The following is a 17,974-nucleotide window of genomic DNA, read 5'->3' on the forward strand; positions in this document are numbered from 1 at the left end:
TCGAAAACGTTGACGAAAAAAAAACTTCTTCAATAAAATCCTTCTGGTAAAGGGATCCTTATATATAATACGTGAAGGCGATTTCTACGAAACACTACTGTTTCGTTAATAATGGACTGATTTTACAAATTATGTGTCAAAATTAAGTATTTTTTGTGTAATTTCTGTAATAGAAGTCCTCGGGCTATGCCCCACAGGCCATCAAAATCCCAATGTATATCTTATGAAGAAAATATTAGTTTACTTAAACAAAGAGGAGTAATTTGTATTCACTGCACAAGATACACAATAGGAGCATTAGTTTTCAGTTTCGATAACTGGAGTGGGATGATTGATTATATTACTGTATCTTTGAGTTGACTCTTTCAAGTCTTTGGAAATTATGAATGTTATTCGTTTAGAAATAACGTCTGTAATACTTTGAAATTGCTCATATTCGAGCAACAGGTGCACTAGTAGAATGTAAAAATATGAAAATAATAATATTATCTCTTCGTTATTGTGCAGATAGTTTAGTTAAATATTAACTTTTCTAAGGTATATAACTCAAGCGCCTCAAGAAGTTTCTCTATTATATTATTAATTTCAACAGAATTAAAAATAAAATATTTAAAACAAACTGTTAAGAATCGAAGTTTTGTTTATGTCGATACTTATTTTTTTATGGGGAGAAAAACGGCCGAACAAGTAAAAAACTGTTTTCATCCGTTGTAGATAACTGGCAATATTAGAGTCTCGCCCTGTATTAACATCACATGCAATATAATAGCCTTTTACTCTGTGTTACGAGTGTACCTAATGTTCAAGTCAGTTTTATTTGTCCCTTTCATTCACGTCAATTATTAAACTGTACCACATTTCTTTTAAAAGATCAAGAAAAAATAAAAACTAATCTGAAAAAACTAAAAAAATAAACTAATCAGTAATTACGAAAACTCTACATGGCCGGCTTATTCAAAGCCATTTGATTACTGTGTACAAACAATCGGCGTATAAAATATCATAATTGCAATTTAAATAACAATAAAACCAAACAAAAACAATCCAGCTATGTTTCCCAGCGAACGAACACGCCATAATAAAGACACGAGCGCATGTAGGTCATCACACAGCTGATCAGTTTACAATCAGCTTATTCCCGCATTGTTGTGTCCATATGGCACTCAGATGTAAATCAGCTGTTTGTAGGAGCGGTTTCCCTTCTGATCCCACAGGCCGATTTAAACTTTAATATCTTCTGCTTCAGAAAAATCGAGCAAAAATGGATTTTATCATACAAAAAATATCATGTTTAAACTGCTTTATGTTTATAGTACTTGAATGTCGATTACGAATTTTCGCGTAATCGAGTATGATTACAATAAGTAGCAATGTGTTTTCGTTCTTGATAAAGATTTATCACTCTTCCAGTGTTTTTAACTAGCACTATATCAAAAAAGTGTACAAATGAATACTGCACACCGTGCTAAAAATAAAGCTTGTTTGGTGTAAGTTGTGTCTTTTATTAACAGTTATATAACGTTAAGAGTTTTGTTTGGAATAAAACTCATTAAATTTTAACAGTTATGCTATTTGTAGTTTATGCTCACAGATAACAGTTATGTATTTTTAGTGAATGCTCACTGATAACAGTTATGTAATTTTTAGTGAATGCTCACTGATAACAGTTATATAATTTTTAGTTTATGTTCACAGATAACAGTTATATAATTTTTAGTTTATGCTCACAGATAACAGTTATATAATTTTTAGTTTATGTTCACAGATAACAGTTATCTATTTTTAGTGAATGCTCACTGATAACAGTTATGCAATTTTTAGTGAATGCTCACTGATAACAGTTATATAATTTTTAGTTTATGTTAACAGATAACAGTTATCTATTTTTAGTGAATGCTCACTGATAACAGTTATGCAATTTTTAGTGAATGCTCATTGATAACAGTTATATAATTTTTAGTAAATGCTCATTGATAACAGTTATATAATTTTTTGTGAATGCTCACTGATAACAGTTATATAATTTTTAGTTTATGTTCACAGATAACAGTTATCTATTTTTAGTGAATGCTCACTGATAACAGTTATACAATTTTTAGGGAATGCTCACTGATCACAGTCATATAATTTTATGGAATGCTCACTGATAACAGTTATGCAATTTTTAGTGAATGCTCACTAATAACAGTTATATAATTTTTAGTTTATGCTTACGGATAACAGTTATGTAATTTATAATTTATGCTCTGATAACAGTGTTAATACAGGATAAGTTTTTGTTCCTTTTATGATGACGTCTGTCTTTTACATGATCATCACTAGTTATTTCACCGACCTGTGTATTATTGTAACTAAAATAAACAATCTAATATTGCTTGTCCTCCTTGAACCACACGATGTAAACACACAGAATAAATAGCATAGGTATAGTACAAATTAACATATTAATGCCGTAAGAAGAGTTAGCAGAATTACTAACTATTAGTTGCTCCGCCCGTTCTTCGCAACGAAGGGAGAACGCAGAGAAAATATTGGGATTCTTCACTGACTCGACGAATACGAATTGCTAAATGATTAGGCGTTTGTTCTTTTTGTAAATCAATTATTGTAATAATGTCCATGTTATAAGGAAAAGTACTCTATGGATAAATTATTATCACCAATTAGAACACATAAGGTTCGGTTCCTTCCAAACCAAATGGTTCTTGAGAGTATTCGTGCAAAACGGATGAAAACTACGTAATGCGTTTTGATGCCTTCCCTTAAAAAAAAACAAAAAAAACAGCTTTAGTTTGTTAGCCTGTTTGTTAGCCCAGTCGGGGTTTAAGCTACAATACTGCTCTATGAAACTTCAACAAGATCGTTCATAATCTTTCTTGAACAAAATCTGGGGACTAAATATTACTTAACGCACTTTTTACTTAACCCAGATAGCTTCGTGCATTTTTAAGCGCCTCAATCCAATTTCAAACTGTACACCATTTGAACCAGTTAACAAATCACTTCATCGCAGTCAGACGAGTTACAAGTAGTCTTGACATTCGCTCGTTTGACCCGACTGATTCTGATATATTGCCCGGAGAGAACCACTACAGTATTGACTTTGATGTGCCGAGTCGCAGTCCGCCTCTCACGCCCAACTTTATCACAGCAATTCACTTGTCTGATACTTGATTAATTTAAGATCAAGTATTGTATATTTTGAAATGAAATGAAAATGAAATGAAAATGATTTATTTAGTCAGGCAAAGTTAGGGCCACATGGCCCTCTCTTACACTTAACCTGTTTATACAAATCTAAACATACAAATAAAACAAAACAATGTACAATACAAATAAAATACTATAATCTATTTACAATATTTAATGTAAAAAGAAACAATAAACTTTTAAAACATACCACCTTACATAAACACCCACACACACACACACCTACACACGTACACGCACACACACAACACACACTCGCAAGAACTAGCACACACACACGCACACCTGTCAGTGATCAACCAAGCGCACGCCTAGGATATACCAACCATGGCCATACGTCCAGAAAACAGATTTTTTAGTGCTGTCACAAACCGGGGACGGCTATCAAGGGTTTTTATGGCTAGAGGGAGATCATTCCAAAGGCGACAAGCAGAAACAACAAACGCTCTGTCATAAACTGCCGTTCTATGATGAGGCATACGCAAAGTTACTGAAGCAGAACGTGAATTTCTTACACTTTCTTCAGCTACAAATTTGAAGTCGTTTAAAAAATATTTTGGAAATTTTGTTTTTAATATTGAATAGGTTATCATAAGAATTTTTATTGATCTTAGGTCACATAGTTTTAGTAATTTAGAATCAACATAAAAAGGAGTGATGCGCTCATTACGTCTCAGATCATAAACAAATCTTATACAGTAGTTCTGAGTGCGTTGGAGAGCATCAGCGAGATTTACAGTCATGTCATTGATCACAGAGTTACAGTAAGTGAAGTGAGGGAAGACAAGTGATTTTACTAGGTGTAACTTTATGTGTAAAGGTAAAAAATTCTGTAACTTCTTCAGTGAGTGGATTGATGCAAACACCTTTTTACGTATGTCTAATACTGCATCTCCCCAAGTAAGCGTCGAGTTTATAGTAAGTCCTAGATTTTTCACTTTGTCATAGTAAAGTAAAGCTGTCCCATTTATAGTTACTGAGTTCACTGTGTCAAGGTCAATTGAGTTTCGTAAACGTGAATGACAAATTATTATTGGTCTTGTTTTTGTATGGTTTAGTCTAAGTCCATGTTTTTCAGTCCAGGTAATGATTTTCTCGATGTCTTCGTTGATTTTTAGAACACTGTCATTGATATATTTTGCTGAGAAATGCGTATAAATCTGTAAGTCGTCGGCATACATATGGTATTTACAGTGTGTGAGGACTGAGCTCAGGTCATTTATGTATAGTACAAACAGTAGAGGGCCAAGGATTGACCCCTGAGGCACACCACAAGTAACTGTCTCCCAGTCAGATCGTACGTCATCAACCTCAACACATTGCCGCCTGCCTGACAGATAAGATCCCAGCGGGTCGCCGGAATGGTCGCCCCCGGAAACATCACCCCCCAGGCTAAACGTGACGTCACGAAACCAGACAACCAGCTGGTATAAAATCTATGTCCTCGACCGGAATCGTTCCCCCCCAAGGGCTTGACAAGTAATTTATCAAAATCTAGTTGATATGAACTAATTATGTTATTAATTTTAATTCAAACAAGTAGAAACGGAAAGGTCTTCCCCGGCAAGGCATCCCCTATGTACACCCCGGAATCGTCCCCCCCTGAAACGCTACCCCTAGTAGGGCTGGGCTGCTCGGCAGCCTACCTGCTGCCCGTCCTCCTCAGTCCATTGTTCTGAGGGTCGGCCGCTCGTTCATTATTATTGTCGCTTGGACAACAGCTTTTCCACAGAAGAAAATTGCAGACGCTGTGGTGGAATATCAATCAGTAGATTTAGATGTGTATAAACTTCTAAGACAACTAAATAATGCGAGCAAAGATTGACTTTAAAAAATGATTCTTTTATACCGGTACTTAATTCATAACCAACGATAATGCGTAAAGTATACATTTTTTCTGTTGCATTAAATGGTAGTTATACTTATCAACATCAGTAAACTTACCTTACACCCTATGGTAATTGTTAAGCAACACATTTGTGTAAAATATAATCATTTCTGAATGTATTAAAAATGAATCGCATTGCTTTAGGTTTGGCCCCGATTTAATTAATAATTTGAAAATTAGAAACAGATTATTAAATAAGAATAAACATAATGATATCTTTTAGGGGATTAATCCCTTAAACTTATCGAAATAATTAATTGTTAGTAATTACAAATATGTAAATGATACTATTCTAAAGGTTATGCCAAAAAGTACCTTAATTCCTTAAAAAAGTACCTTATAATGAAAGTATAATCAAAATATCAGAATCACTTTAAATCGAGAAGAGGACTTTCAATCAGTGTTGATATACCAATAAATTAGTTTTGTTATAAGATGTATATGTTTAGAAAACCTTTTTGCTACTGAAGTTTGCAAAATTATGTTTCATAATTACTAAGGGGAAAATATACGTGAGTTCAAATTTTTAATATGTAATCAAAATTTGAAATGTTGAGCTGTAAACTTGTATTACATCGCTTAAACGATAGTAACATTCGTATATACTTCAATTAATGTATCACAAAGTGCCAGTTATAATTATTAAAAATACCCCCGACACAGCAAACCTGCAGACTAAGCGAATTTCCACTTGCCTGATTGGATTTACGCTAAAAAGTCTCTGTAAAAATATCACATTTATTCCCTATTTAAATAACATTAGTTCAATATATATCAATATCAATATCAATTGATATGGGGACGCCACCTAGGTGCGTATTTTAACCCAAATATGAGTGTAGAATGGTGTGAGATGATCTGTGTAGCTTTGTTACTGACTAAGATCAGCTGTTTCATTAGCCAGGACCATTTATTTAAAGCCCAATGATCAGGAACAGCTGGGTCCAGTTTTGAACCATCAAAGTATAACGAGTACTTAGATTTGCTGCAACAGGGAGGGTAAAACGGTGTTTTTTTTTTTTGTAAAATGATAATAGTTTAGTATGAAATGAATGCATTTTCCAAATTTGATTAAAATATGTATATAAACAAGCAAACTACAACAGTTTACTTATTCTAAGTATAACATGGAAATTTTAAATTTACAGATTTTTGGAATTTTCTCCGTAACCATTAGGCGCATAATTAACGCTTCAATATACTAAATTATTTGTTTTTTAAGCTCTACAAAATGGTTTATAAAGAAATTGCTAAATTTTAAGTTTTTAGTGTCAAAAATGGGAAAACCCAATTTTTACCCCATAAAACCCCCCATAAACCCCCGTTCCCTTGGTTCGATCATGCTGGTTCGCGAACTCGTTCGAATAAACGTAGGTTTACACGCTTGTACCAAATTTCATCAAATTTATGAATTTGAACGGATGGTGTTTTTGGCATCTAGGGACCTCAAAACGAAAAAGTAAATCGGTCCCGGGTCCAGGTCTTACCATGAGTACTACGGTAATAGCTCATTCCCTATAGGGGAAATTCGCTAACACAAATTTAGGATTTTGTAACAAAGTTTGGAAGACAGGTACTTAAATTGAGAAATAAATACACACAATGAGTACTAAATCGTCTAATAGGCCTATACATTTTAATTATGGAAAGAAAATACAAACATATAACTGAATAACAATTTAATATTCTACAAAGTGTCAAGGAATTTATACAGTACCGGTACAAACTTCATTTACAATATAATTTAAAACAATAAAATATATCAAAATCAAAATCAAGAGGACAAAAAGAAGAAAAAAGCATAAAGATAAATTTTTTGTGTTACGCACTTTAAATTTGTGTGTTTCGTTTCTTATTTTTATTTCTTTTTATAAATACACATTTTGCTACTGTAGTACCTTTACCTATTTGGTAGTGTTTGGACACCTTCTTATATGGGAAAAGGTTGAAAAATATGTTGATAATAATTCAAATTATCAAATCAAATACTTAGTCATTTTAACTACGTAAAAAAATAATGTAAGTAAATAATTAAATATATTTTTCCTACAGTCACCTGACAAAGTTGGCTTCCTTGTACTGTTTATAGTACAGAAAGCTGCTAATTGCTGCATATTTATACTTTGCCGTACGGTTTATACTTTGCCGTACGGTTTATACTTTGCCGCACATCAGGATTCCAACGAAACAACACAAAACAGCGTGGTTCTATTATGCACGTAATCCGTGTACGCTTGGAAATAGGTTGGCAACACTTTAAAAATAATAATACTATGAACAGCTGATTGACTATTATAACTACGATTTAACCTGCCATTTCGTGTTTATAGTTTCGGTATTTCTGAACTTTCTGGACTTTTCTTTTAAACGTTTTTAAAATATTCCTACGATCTTAACAAACAAGAAAATACCTTTAAAGCATTTTTTTAAGGCGCGGAAACCACTTCAAATTACAAAAACATACGGAACTATATTCTCAAAACGCGGAGCATATTTCTTGCCGAGGTAAAATAGCGGAGTGATACGGACCGCGGGTACTACTTTCTCTAGGGCACCATTTGTGTTGCCAGCTGAACCTAAAAACGTGTTGTATAGTGTTTGAAAGACTAATTATTTATATGCTTTATAATGACTGTAGGAAAAATATAATGTGTAACACGAGTGAAAAAGGCCTTTGCTGCACTCGAGATCATTCCGCACTCGCCTGCGGCTCGTGCGTAAACATTGCTCTCGTGTGCAGCAAAGTGCCACTTTCACCACTAGTTACACAAATAACTATTCTTAAATTGTTTTTGGCAACAAATAAATCATTAAAAACCTGGTAAACATTAAAGACCAAGAGCACAACAAATAAAGAAAGCAAAAAGAAAAATCATTTGTGTCCTAAATGAAAAATGGCTTTAATACAAAAAATAACGTTTTACTAAGTTGTAGAATATGCCTACGGTTATCTGTAAATATCAACCTATGCTCTTATTTAAGATTTCCTTCTGACTCCTTGCGGGATGTCTCCATTATATGACAGAAAACTGACAGTCTTTAAAACGTTGTTTTTAGGTGTGGTGTTTATGTACCAAATCTTATTGATTTATCTATTGCCGTTTTGAAAATATTAAGCCCATGCGTGACTTTATAAATACACCCTGTATATGTGACCGTGAGCGCGGTAACTCGGGCAACAACGCTGCGAGTTTGATGAGATTTGTTACAAACGTGTAAGCCTAAGTTTATTAGAACGAGTTCGTGAACCAGCATAATCGGACTATGGGAACGGGTGTGTCTGAATTGCGAACACCTCCAAAATGCTGGAGATTGAACATAAGTCGCCAAGATTGCGCACAAATATTCGGAATCGGGGAAAATGGATGAGTCACTGTTTCTTGTAATTTGTGGAAGATTTAATACAATTGTTTTAAATGTAATGTTTTAAGACTTGACTTGGCATGTACAAAAACGCAAAGAGTGGAAAAGTAAACGGATAAGCAAGAATTCATATGGGTGGGTTTCATCGATTTCCACTAGAGTGTGCAATTAATTGTGATAGGCCTATATTATATTTTTAAACGTGACAGAGTTTTTTTTTCATTTCAGGATTCTGAATCAACCACTTTCGCGATTTCGTGATTTTTGTGTTGAAATAAATATAATTTTCTAAGGAAGGGAATGTCAATGCCATGATTTCATTTTTTTAAGTTTAATTTTTTTAGTCTAGCAGCCGACGCTAATAATTTTTAAAGTCGTTTCAGTGCTGTTTTAACTAACAGCTGGTTTCAAACTGTCATTGACGTTTTTATGTTACAAGTAGTTTACTTAAATATTGATCGTCGGTGTTTGCCCGCATACTGTTTCAATTTTAAATGTTGTTTTTTCCTACCGTAACGGATCTTCGTATTCAGGAAATCTGTAGATTTGATTTGAACTATACATCTCTAATACTTCTACCCTTGGGTAAAATCAAGATTTGTCTGAAATCAAATCTGTGTAAGTAGGCCTATAAGTTTATGCCATGAAAGTTATGTCATGTTTGTAGAATGTGTGTAGTCTATATCGATATACCAAAATTTCGAGGGTTATAAAAATGTGAACCGGTGTAGGAGGTCTCTAGAAAACACTGGGGAAAATCCCCTACTATATTTTGAGCTGATTTTATTGTTAGTGCAACTTCAGAGTATACTTTTTACAAATTACATTATCATTTTCAAAATCTGTTTAAAACTCAATGAGGCGTTCTGTTCACAAATTAACCCCTTCCAAATTAATTAAGTACATAGGCTAGATAACACTGATAATTATGAATTATGTTAATGTACGAATTATAGTAAAAAGATGAAACTGACTTTAGTAAATAACTAACTAAACTTTTCCTTTACTATGTTAAACAAACGTATTTGGCTAAGGTATTCTTGGGAGGGATACCTGAAGTGGGGAAGTCTAAGCTATTTTACAAAAAATACTTCCCGCTATAAATACAGTTGTACTCTACGAATTAATAGTCTGCAAATTACAGACGAATTCCATAAATCAATACTCTGAGAATAGTGGATACTATACTTAGGACTATGTTCTCTTGCAAACTTTTAAGTTATACGTATTAATAATATTCTGCGAACTACAGGTAGATATAAATGTGTAACTTTCAAAACAATGGGCGACCGTTTATGGAATAACTGTACTACTTCAATTTCAATTTAGTTATTTAATATCAGCAGTGTGAAATCATGAAATAAAGTGAATGTGACACTGTTGCTTGCTTCTCTGTCAACGCAAACGTAAACAGTGTGAGCTTTTTCCTGTTTATTGCCGAAGAAACTAACCAATATTTACTTTCTAAATTCTTTTTTACGGGAAAGAGTCCTTCACCAATATCAAATCAGGAATATTCTCAATGCATTTATTTTTACCATAAAATCCAGAGAATTATTTAAATGTATAAAAATTATATACAGCATTTATTGCTCAATGTTTACAATTTAAGAATTAGGAAATGTGAAAATATGTTTGTCAAGTGTGTACTGACTGTATTATGATGTTGAGTGGTTGAAGCATGCTCATATTAATACGAGTTGATTCCTTACTTAATTGTCACTATTACTATAAACATTTTATTTCATTTCCACGTGTTTCAAATACATTTTATACGTCAAAAACTATATGTAATTTATACATCATTTGATGTCAAATACATCATTTGATGTATAAAATTAAGGGGAAATGTCTAGAGAAAGCACAATATCAAAGTGTTAATTTGTATTTATCTTAATATCCACAACGTTTGCGTAATAATACCAAATCCTTCCCATTCTTGCGAGTTCAGTCGAGCGGTGGTAATATGGGACAGTCTCTACCCTTGTGAACAATAGCTGGCTCGAGTCACGAGCCCAAGCCCTACAGCAGGTATACCGGGGGTGATCATGACAGGGGGGGACCTTTCCGGGGTGTGCATTTTGAAAACGATCGGGGTTAACGTATCCGGTTAACATCAATTCTAATTAGAAAATCTGGTAATTGTATATGATAAGTGAATATAATTATCTAATTAATACGCGAACTAAAAAATAACTCGTCATATCGACGAGTGCATGCTGCAGCTGAAATTGAGTGTCCGCGGCCGGAAACATCACCCCCCGGTCTCTGACGTCAATATGACGTAGGGGGGTGATGTTTCCGGGGGCGACCTTTCCGCGTCCCCATCCCAGCCAGTCCAATACACCATTTGAAAACCCTATGGCCCTTAACTTTTCCAGAAGAAGATTATGATTTACGCAGTCGAAAGCTTTCGAAAAATCAAATAGTGTTAGAATTGTACCCTGCCGACGTTCCATTGCTTGTCTAATGTCGTCCGTCACACGTAATAGTGCTGTTTCTGTGCTGTGTGCCGTTCGAAAACCAGACTGAAAGCTGCAAAGTATGTTGTTGTCAGTCAGAAATTCCGTCATTTGGCAGTGCACAATTCTTTCAAGGCCTTTTGATAATGCGGGCAATATACTGATCGGCCTGAAATCCTGGCAAGATGCCGGGGCTGGGATCTTATTTAATGGACGAATAAGGGCAGACTTCCAAGAAATAGGGAAAACACTTTGCCTTAGTGATGTGTTGAAAATGCATGTGACAGTTGGGAGTATAGCAAAGAGAATGTCTTTTATAAAACGAATTGGAATGCCATCTGATCCGACTGCATTGCTACGAATCCGACGAATTGCGTTAAGAACATCTGACTGCACTACAGGTCTGAAAGTAAACTTAGGATGTCCTAGGTCCTGATCAGGGAGGTTTCTGATTTCGTTTATGTAATTTACAACATGTTGTTGGTCGATATTTTGACCATATGAAGAGAAGAAAGCGTTTAATTCATTGAGAGGGACATTCACTCTCTGTGGTTCAGACTGCTTCCCAAGCCCAAGACTTTTTACATTGCGCCATAAAACCCTAGAGGATTGATTTTTATTTTCAAAAAGCATACGGATGTGTCTTAATTTTGAATTTCTCAAAAGCTGTTTCACTCTATTTCGAAGATAACGATATTGTTCCATTTCTGTTTGGTTTTGAGAACGTTTAGCTTTCCTAAAAATACAATCACGTCTAGCCATTAATCTGCGGATTTCTGGGGTTATCCATGGTGCCGGACGTATTTTCGACGTTGATTTGGAATTGAGTATGATTAACTGGACATAGTGGGTCTAAACATTTAATTGTGAGTCTAAAAATACCATTGCGATTGCGAGGTAAGAGTGAAATGATGATTGGGCGAATAATGCGCCACTTATGTTTTTATAAAAGAAAGTGAGGTGTTTTTACTAGGTTGGCGGCCTCTTTTAACCTCGCATTTGCCCGTCCACATAGACTACATTTACATTTTTACATTTACATTTACATTTGTTGTCATGAGAGCCGAAGCCCCCTGACTGCTTACCCGGTACCTATCCTTCAGGACATACCCGGGCCCCATGATGTAGGCCGAAGCTTACGCATCAACCTTTAGCACATCATGGGCGGATGACTTAAGGTCATCAGGCTCGCCGGCTGCCGAAGCAGACCCTTCGGAAAGAGGGTTGCCCCTCAATCCTAACCAGGGATTCCGGCTGCTTGTTTAAGCGTCACTCCACCTGGGTTCCACTAGGCCGGGACCTAGAGGTCCATAGTAGAGCGCCCCGACGCATTTAGTGCAAGCAACACTCGGGACCTATCTAATCCCTGACAGGCAGAACCCGCCATCAGAAGCCAGGAGGAAGGGGACCATCAGCACGCTGACGGGGGGAACCCCAACCTCCCATTTACACCGCTGCCCGATCGAGGCCTTACCCATTGCTGGGAAACCAGAGATAACCAGAGCGATAGATCCCCAGATACCCCTGGCGGGCTCGGACCCAGCACCCGATCTACTTCGTTTGCCCGTCAGACCCAACATCACTGCCAGGCCATCAGGGTTTCCCAAAAGGAGGCAGGTATAGAAGTGGGACCCACCCGGATGAACCTATCCACCAGAGGTGGCGACACCCTTGACTCAATTGAGGTTCCGGGAAGAACCCCCCACACTCAAGATAACCATACCGTCCGTGCTCAGAGACAGGGATTGGTTTGCATAAGTACCTACAAACCGTTGCCCTCACACTGCGGAAAGTTACGTTGCCCTTGAGTGTCCCCGTGAGCTGCGGGTACTTGCCCGTTTTCACCTCCAGGAAAGGTTACTTCCAAAGTCGAGGATTTGCCCACTGAATGCTGGTCGCACACAACAAGCAGGCCGAAGCCCAAAGAACCACAGACACAGGTAGGTTAGAGATTATGATGTACTTCCATCTCTCCTAGAGCTAAACACCCCTCCATCCTGGATAAAGGAATGTCACTGGGACCCGATGCCCAGTCGTCCATGTCTGTGGCCAACTTGAAAATGCCGATACCAACACGGAGCATTTACCTCCCCTCTGGGGGCTAGGTATTTCACCTCCCAGGACGAGGCTACTTCCAAAGTCGAGGATATGCCTCACAAAATGTCAGTCGAACACAACAGGTAGGACTCAGTCACAACCACAGTTACAGGTAGATGAGGAGAGGCGGAATTAACGGCGTCACTGAGAGCTAAACACCCCCCCCACCCTGAATGGAGGGAATGTCACTGGAGGCTCCCCCTAAGGGGCTGGCGCTTACCAGTCGTCCATAACTGTGGTCTACCTGAGGTGCCGGGTCTGACACCGGGCAGTTACCTCCCCTCTGGGAGAGCTAGGGTCCGCGTGGTCGCCCAGGCCACGAACCCACGCAAGCGTGAGCCCCCTGCGGTTCGTCCACATAGACTAACTGCCCATGCGTGGAACGTATCCAGCAAAGCAAGGGGTGAAACGGTACAGTATGAAGGTGAACAGTACTGATAAAATGTTTACGGCAGTGACCAGGATCCGAACCCACGACATCACTGCCTTGTGCCCGAAGTCCGTGACGCTACTGACTGAGCCACCGACTTACCTAAATGCATCTAATGTTTAAAATGAGACCTTCAACAATTTAAAAGATTTCATTTGAACACCTCCAAGACTACAGTTATACTAGAAGAATGTAAAATTCTTGATTTTGGCTCTACACTAAAATGTTACAGCTTAGCTCTTTACCTCAAAAAAATAAAAAATCACGACCATTTTCTAACTCTTATCTGTACACCAGTTTTGAATAAATCTAGGGTGTTAAGGAATTTTCATATAAATAAGTTTACGTGTTTGTTATACACTGACCTGTTTCATGTTGAGACTCTTCTCCGCTGACACACCCTCCAGTTCCAGCCTCGCCCTCATGGCCTGCGCTGCGCTCTGCTCCTGGTAGCTCACCTCTCCCGTCTGCACCCTCCTGCGCTCCTCGGAGTTGGCCATCTCCTTCTCGGCACTGAACTGGTCTGTCACCACCTTCATCCTCTTCTGTTCGAACTTGACCGAGGACTCCGTGGTAGTAGAGGAAGACGTTGCCGCCGCCGACGTAACGGGTGCTAGGATCATCCCGGTCGCGTTCCCGGGTCCGTTCACATCAGGAGTGTCAGGAAACGTGACGATCGGTTCTACGTTTTCCCCTCCTCCGGCGTCATCCAGCTCTACTAAATCCTCCACGGATTTCCTCATGGAGTTGAAGTTGACGCTGGAAATATTTTTCATCTCCGAGATGGAGCTTTTGAGCTCGGTCAGGTCAGACTTCATGGAGGACGCTTTCATCTCTGAACTCATGTGGAGCCTCTGGGTCGTCGAGGAGCTGGAGGAAGTGCACGTCTTTGCCACCCGCGACGACGAGTTGGACAGCATCTGCAACAAGAGGGAACATTGTTGGAGCGTCGCCCAGATAGGAATAGAGAACTGGTCATGCGCCGACCTACGAACATCGATGACTCGTCACGCCACAGCACACCTACACCAACGTGGGCAACGTGTGACGTGGCGAGGCCTGAGGAAGACGATGCGAATACCAAGGAAAGCACTTGTCGATTTGGCAACATCCCAGACTGGTCACCAAGTCTATTTTGATCTGAGGTGTCAACATTGTTGGGATTCTTTGAAAATGATGGACAAGTGAAATCTTATTCTCATGGAATTAATGATTACAAAACATGACTGTGTAACGTACACAAAAAACAAAAAAATAGCCTTCACTAAAACCAATATTATGGTCCAAACCACAATCAGCTAATCTTAGTGAATAGTAAAAGCGTACAAAAATAGCGTAAAGGTCCTTCCTTTATAGTATTAGTTTATGGAAGGTTTTTGGGGATATTAGACAGATTTAAAACGTCCATGTTACATTTATACTAGGTGGAGATCCAAGAGGGGTCTACAAAACTAAGCGGAGTTATCAGGGCGTCATCGACCCTCACCATCAAGCTTCATTATTATTATTACCTAAAAGAATTGAGACAATATTTGTGTAGAGATAATTATTATTAAGGGGGTTAAAATAGTTGCATAATATTGTTCCCCAGTGAAAGGAAGTCAAAAACACAGCGATGTCATATGTCTTTTCAGAAACATGCATTTACATTCCAAGCTTAAAAACTCTGGGGTAGTATATCAACTTTTTCTCTGACAGAGCGGTTGCATTATTTTATAGCACTGTTGTTGGCCTATTTCTGAGTGTAGCCAATATGTGTTTTTATGTGATGATATCGTGCATCTAAATCCTTCATGAAGTATGATGGGATCGTGATTTGAGGGAGATTAACCCACTAGTATACTGATATACTATATTATACCATCAGATGCTGAAATAAATTGCACTTGTGGAAATATTCTAATAGTTAAGTGCAGTGCTTTACAAAATTCACATTAAATAGCAAGTGGGCCAAAAAAACTGTCAAGAGCATATTTTAGGCAAGATTTCCGTGATCGGATTCGTACATATCGATAGGAACACAATAAACTTCTTCAGAAGAAGTAGAATCTGTTGGTCCAAGAGCAATTTAATCCAGAATATAAATATGAAAACTTATAATAAATGTATGTAGTTGGAATGGAAATTTTAAAAGTTCCGGGTTTGAGCAGTTTATGTAACTGGGAAAACTTTTCGCTGTTTTAAGGCTGCTGCTTGATGCACTGCTGAGAATCCAACAAAATTGTGTAAACTTGGTACATTTTTGCTAATTTAATAATATTTTTAATGATTTCTCAGAGGTTTGGTTAAATTATTTTCAATTGTCAATTATTCGAGGTGGAGACGCCACCTAGGTGTGTATTTTAAATATTATGAGCGAAGGATGAGTGTAGAATGGATTGAGATAATCTGTGTAGCTTTTAGCGAATTTCCCTATAGGGAAGTAGCAATTACCGTAGGTGGGATGGTAAGACCTAGACCAGAGACCGGTATACTTTTTCATTTGGATGTCCCTGCACCATTCGTTAAAATTTGTACAGTACTGTATAATACGTCCGTGAACGCGATTCTATGTGGATTATGCCTGACCACACCACTGAATTTAGTTTTTCATTACCTGGACCTTTCCTCCCCTTACGTGGTCAGGTTTTTGTTCGCTTTTGATCAAATTTGACTTGAAGGCGAAGGGCGAAACTTAAATAAACAACAATAATAACAATAAACTTATACGATAATAAACAATAATAATAAATAATAAACGAACCAGCAGGATCGGACCATGGAAACGGAGTTTTACTGGGGGGTTTTATGGGGTTAAAATTGGGTTTTCTCATTATTGACAAAAAAATTTTAAACCATTGCTTCGGCCGTGTGGAAGGAGTTTGCGAATGACGATGCAAGAGAGTCGACGTATGAGCTTTGCTCGCACCGCTCAATGAATGAGTGACGATACTACAGGTATTCGTACAGGTACTATTCATCAACGGGGCACAATAATGACTGTACATGTTTATGTTGTGTATATGTTTCCCAAAATCTAGAATAACAATCACTAATGCGACCGCTTGGCTTGATTATCCACGATGTTTCTAAAACGATTACTGCATTTAGTTTTTCATAATAACGATGGTAAATATTTAAAACCGATAACCTTAATGTTTGGCTCGGCTGCTCATTGGCAAAGGTACAAACTCACGCTTGCCTTGGAAACATTCTGAAAATAAACAGGTGCGCAATGCGCAAATCACTAACTAACAAGGCATGGTGATTTGTTATTTTGAGGCAAAGAAAACATGGTTGATTTTTTAAAAGTTAAGTGATGACATGTTGCAAATCCTTATCCATACCGGTCACGCTGCAGGGCTGTGGTATGCATCTTCAAGGTTTTTACACAAACTGGACATATTGGAACAAAAACCAAAACTACTCTCAACAATCTGAAAACACGAGATTCTGTCAAATATCCTATAACTGGCGCATGTATTGCGTCGTTATTAGAATATAACCTAAAATAGTTTAACTATTTCCACAGTATTTACACAGTATCCATAGGCTACGCCATTTTTTTTAAACCTGCTCCCCTTGTACTTAAAAACATGGCAAAGCATGATATGTCTAAGTGAAAGAGATGTTGATTGCATCATTAAAATGTGTAGAGCTTATTTCGAACGTATGTTGATTTTAGTGAATTTCCCTATTTTAGATTTCTGTCGTTTCTAGGATAAACTGTTTCAGGAAAAGATAAAACGTTCAAACAGAGAATTAAAATATATTATTTTAAAAAATAGTCTTCAACATTTAATCTGAAACAGTGCACAGGTGCTAGGACAGGACAACACTTTATTTATAATTCGGTGGTGCTTCTTGCATCTTTTCTTTATCAGTTTCATCAAAATATCAAAGTAATCAAGTACGACCAAAGTGCTATGTAAAATAATACTCCTTCTTTCTCAAAATATGGCGGTTGATGATCAATACAATAGAATTGATAAGCTTTATTTACACTTGATGGATTTCAACGTTTGCACCTCAATTATTTAACCTCGTTTTACTGTATCTCAGATTTGAAATATGAAAAACCCCGATAAAGTGTTGAAGAAATACAAAAGGTGGTGACAATAACTTACTTGAACACGTCTTCTGAAATACAAATGTCTTGATTGCTCGAAATCACGCGAGCTGCCCATCTCGAGCAAAATGCGATCTGAGTGGGCTGTCAAAGAGCCTAAGAGATAAGGCAAAAATAACTCGTCTAAAGTTAATTTTGGACTACAATCGATAATCACTGACATCTGTTGCGTAATTTTTCGCAATTAGAACATGAATCATCAAACCGTCTTGCTCTGAGCGGAAGGTAAACTTGTTTGTTGATTCCAAAAATTCGAACGAATCAATTATCGGTTTCTTATTACAATGAGATAGGTATCCTTGAGAAGTCCCGGCTAAAATGATATAATTTATAGCCAACCCATAACAAAAAACAATAAACGGTATCAGCATTCTGACACATACTTTCTCCCATAAGTTTGTCAACAACCTTTATCA

The 17,974-nt window shown here is 37.2% G+C and overlaps 1 protein-coding gene across 10 annotated transcripts in view; it reads right to left on the minus strand.

The window, feature by feature from the left end:
- Positions 1-17,974, minus strand: part of LOC129004640 (NAD(+) hydrolase sarm1) — a 207,235-nt gene that overhangs the window by 77,487 nt on the left and 111,774 nt on the right. For all 10 annotated transcript variants that reach the window (XM_054433216.1, XM_054433200.1, XM_054433192.1 and 7 more), the window contains one exon: positions 13,816-14,370. In XM_054433216.1, the coding sequence (XP_054289191.1) occupies positions 13,816-14,370 (555 nt within the window). The remainder of the gene's footprint in view (positions 1-13,815; positions 14,371-17,974) is intronic.

Source organism: Macrosteles quadrilineatus, unplaced genomic scaffold, assembly GCF_028750875.1.
Source record: "Macrosteles quadrilineatus isolate MER2022 unplaced genomic scaffold, UCM_ALF_1.0 Scaffold_1__1_contigs__length_201487025, whole genome shotgun sequence".
NCBI classification, from domain to species: Eukaryota; Metazoa; Arthropoda; class Insecta; order Hemiptera; family Cicadellidae; genus Macrosteles; species Macrosteles quadrilineatus.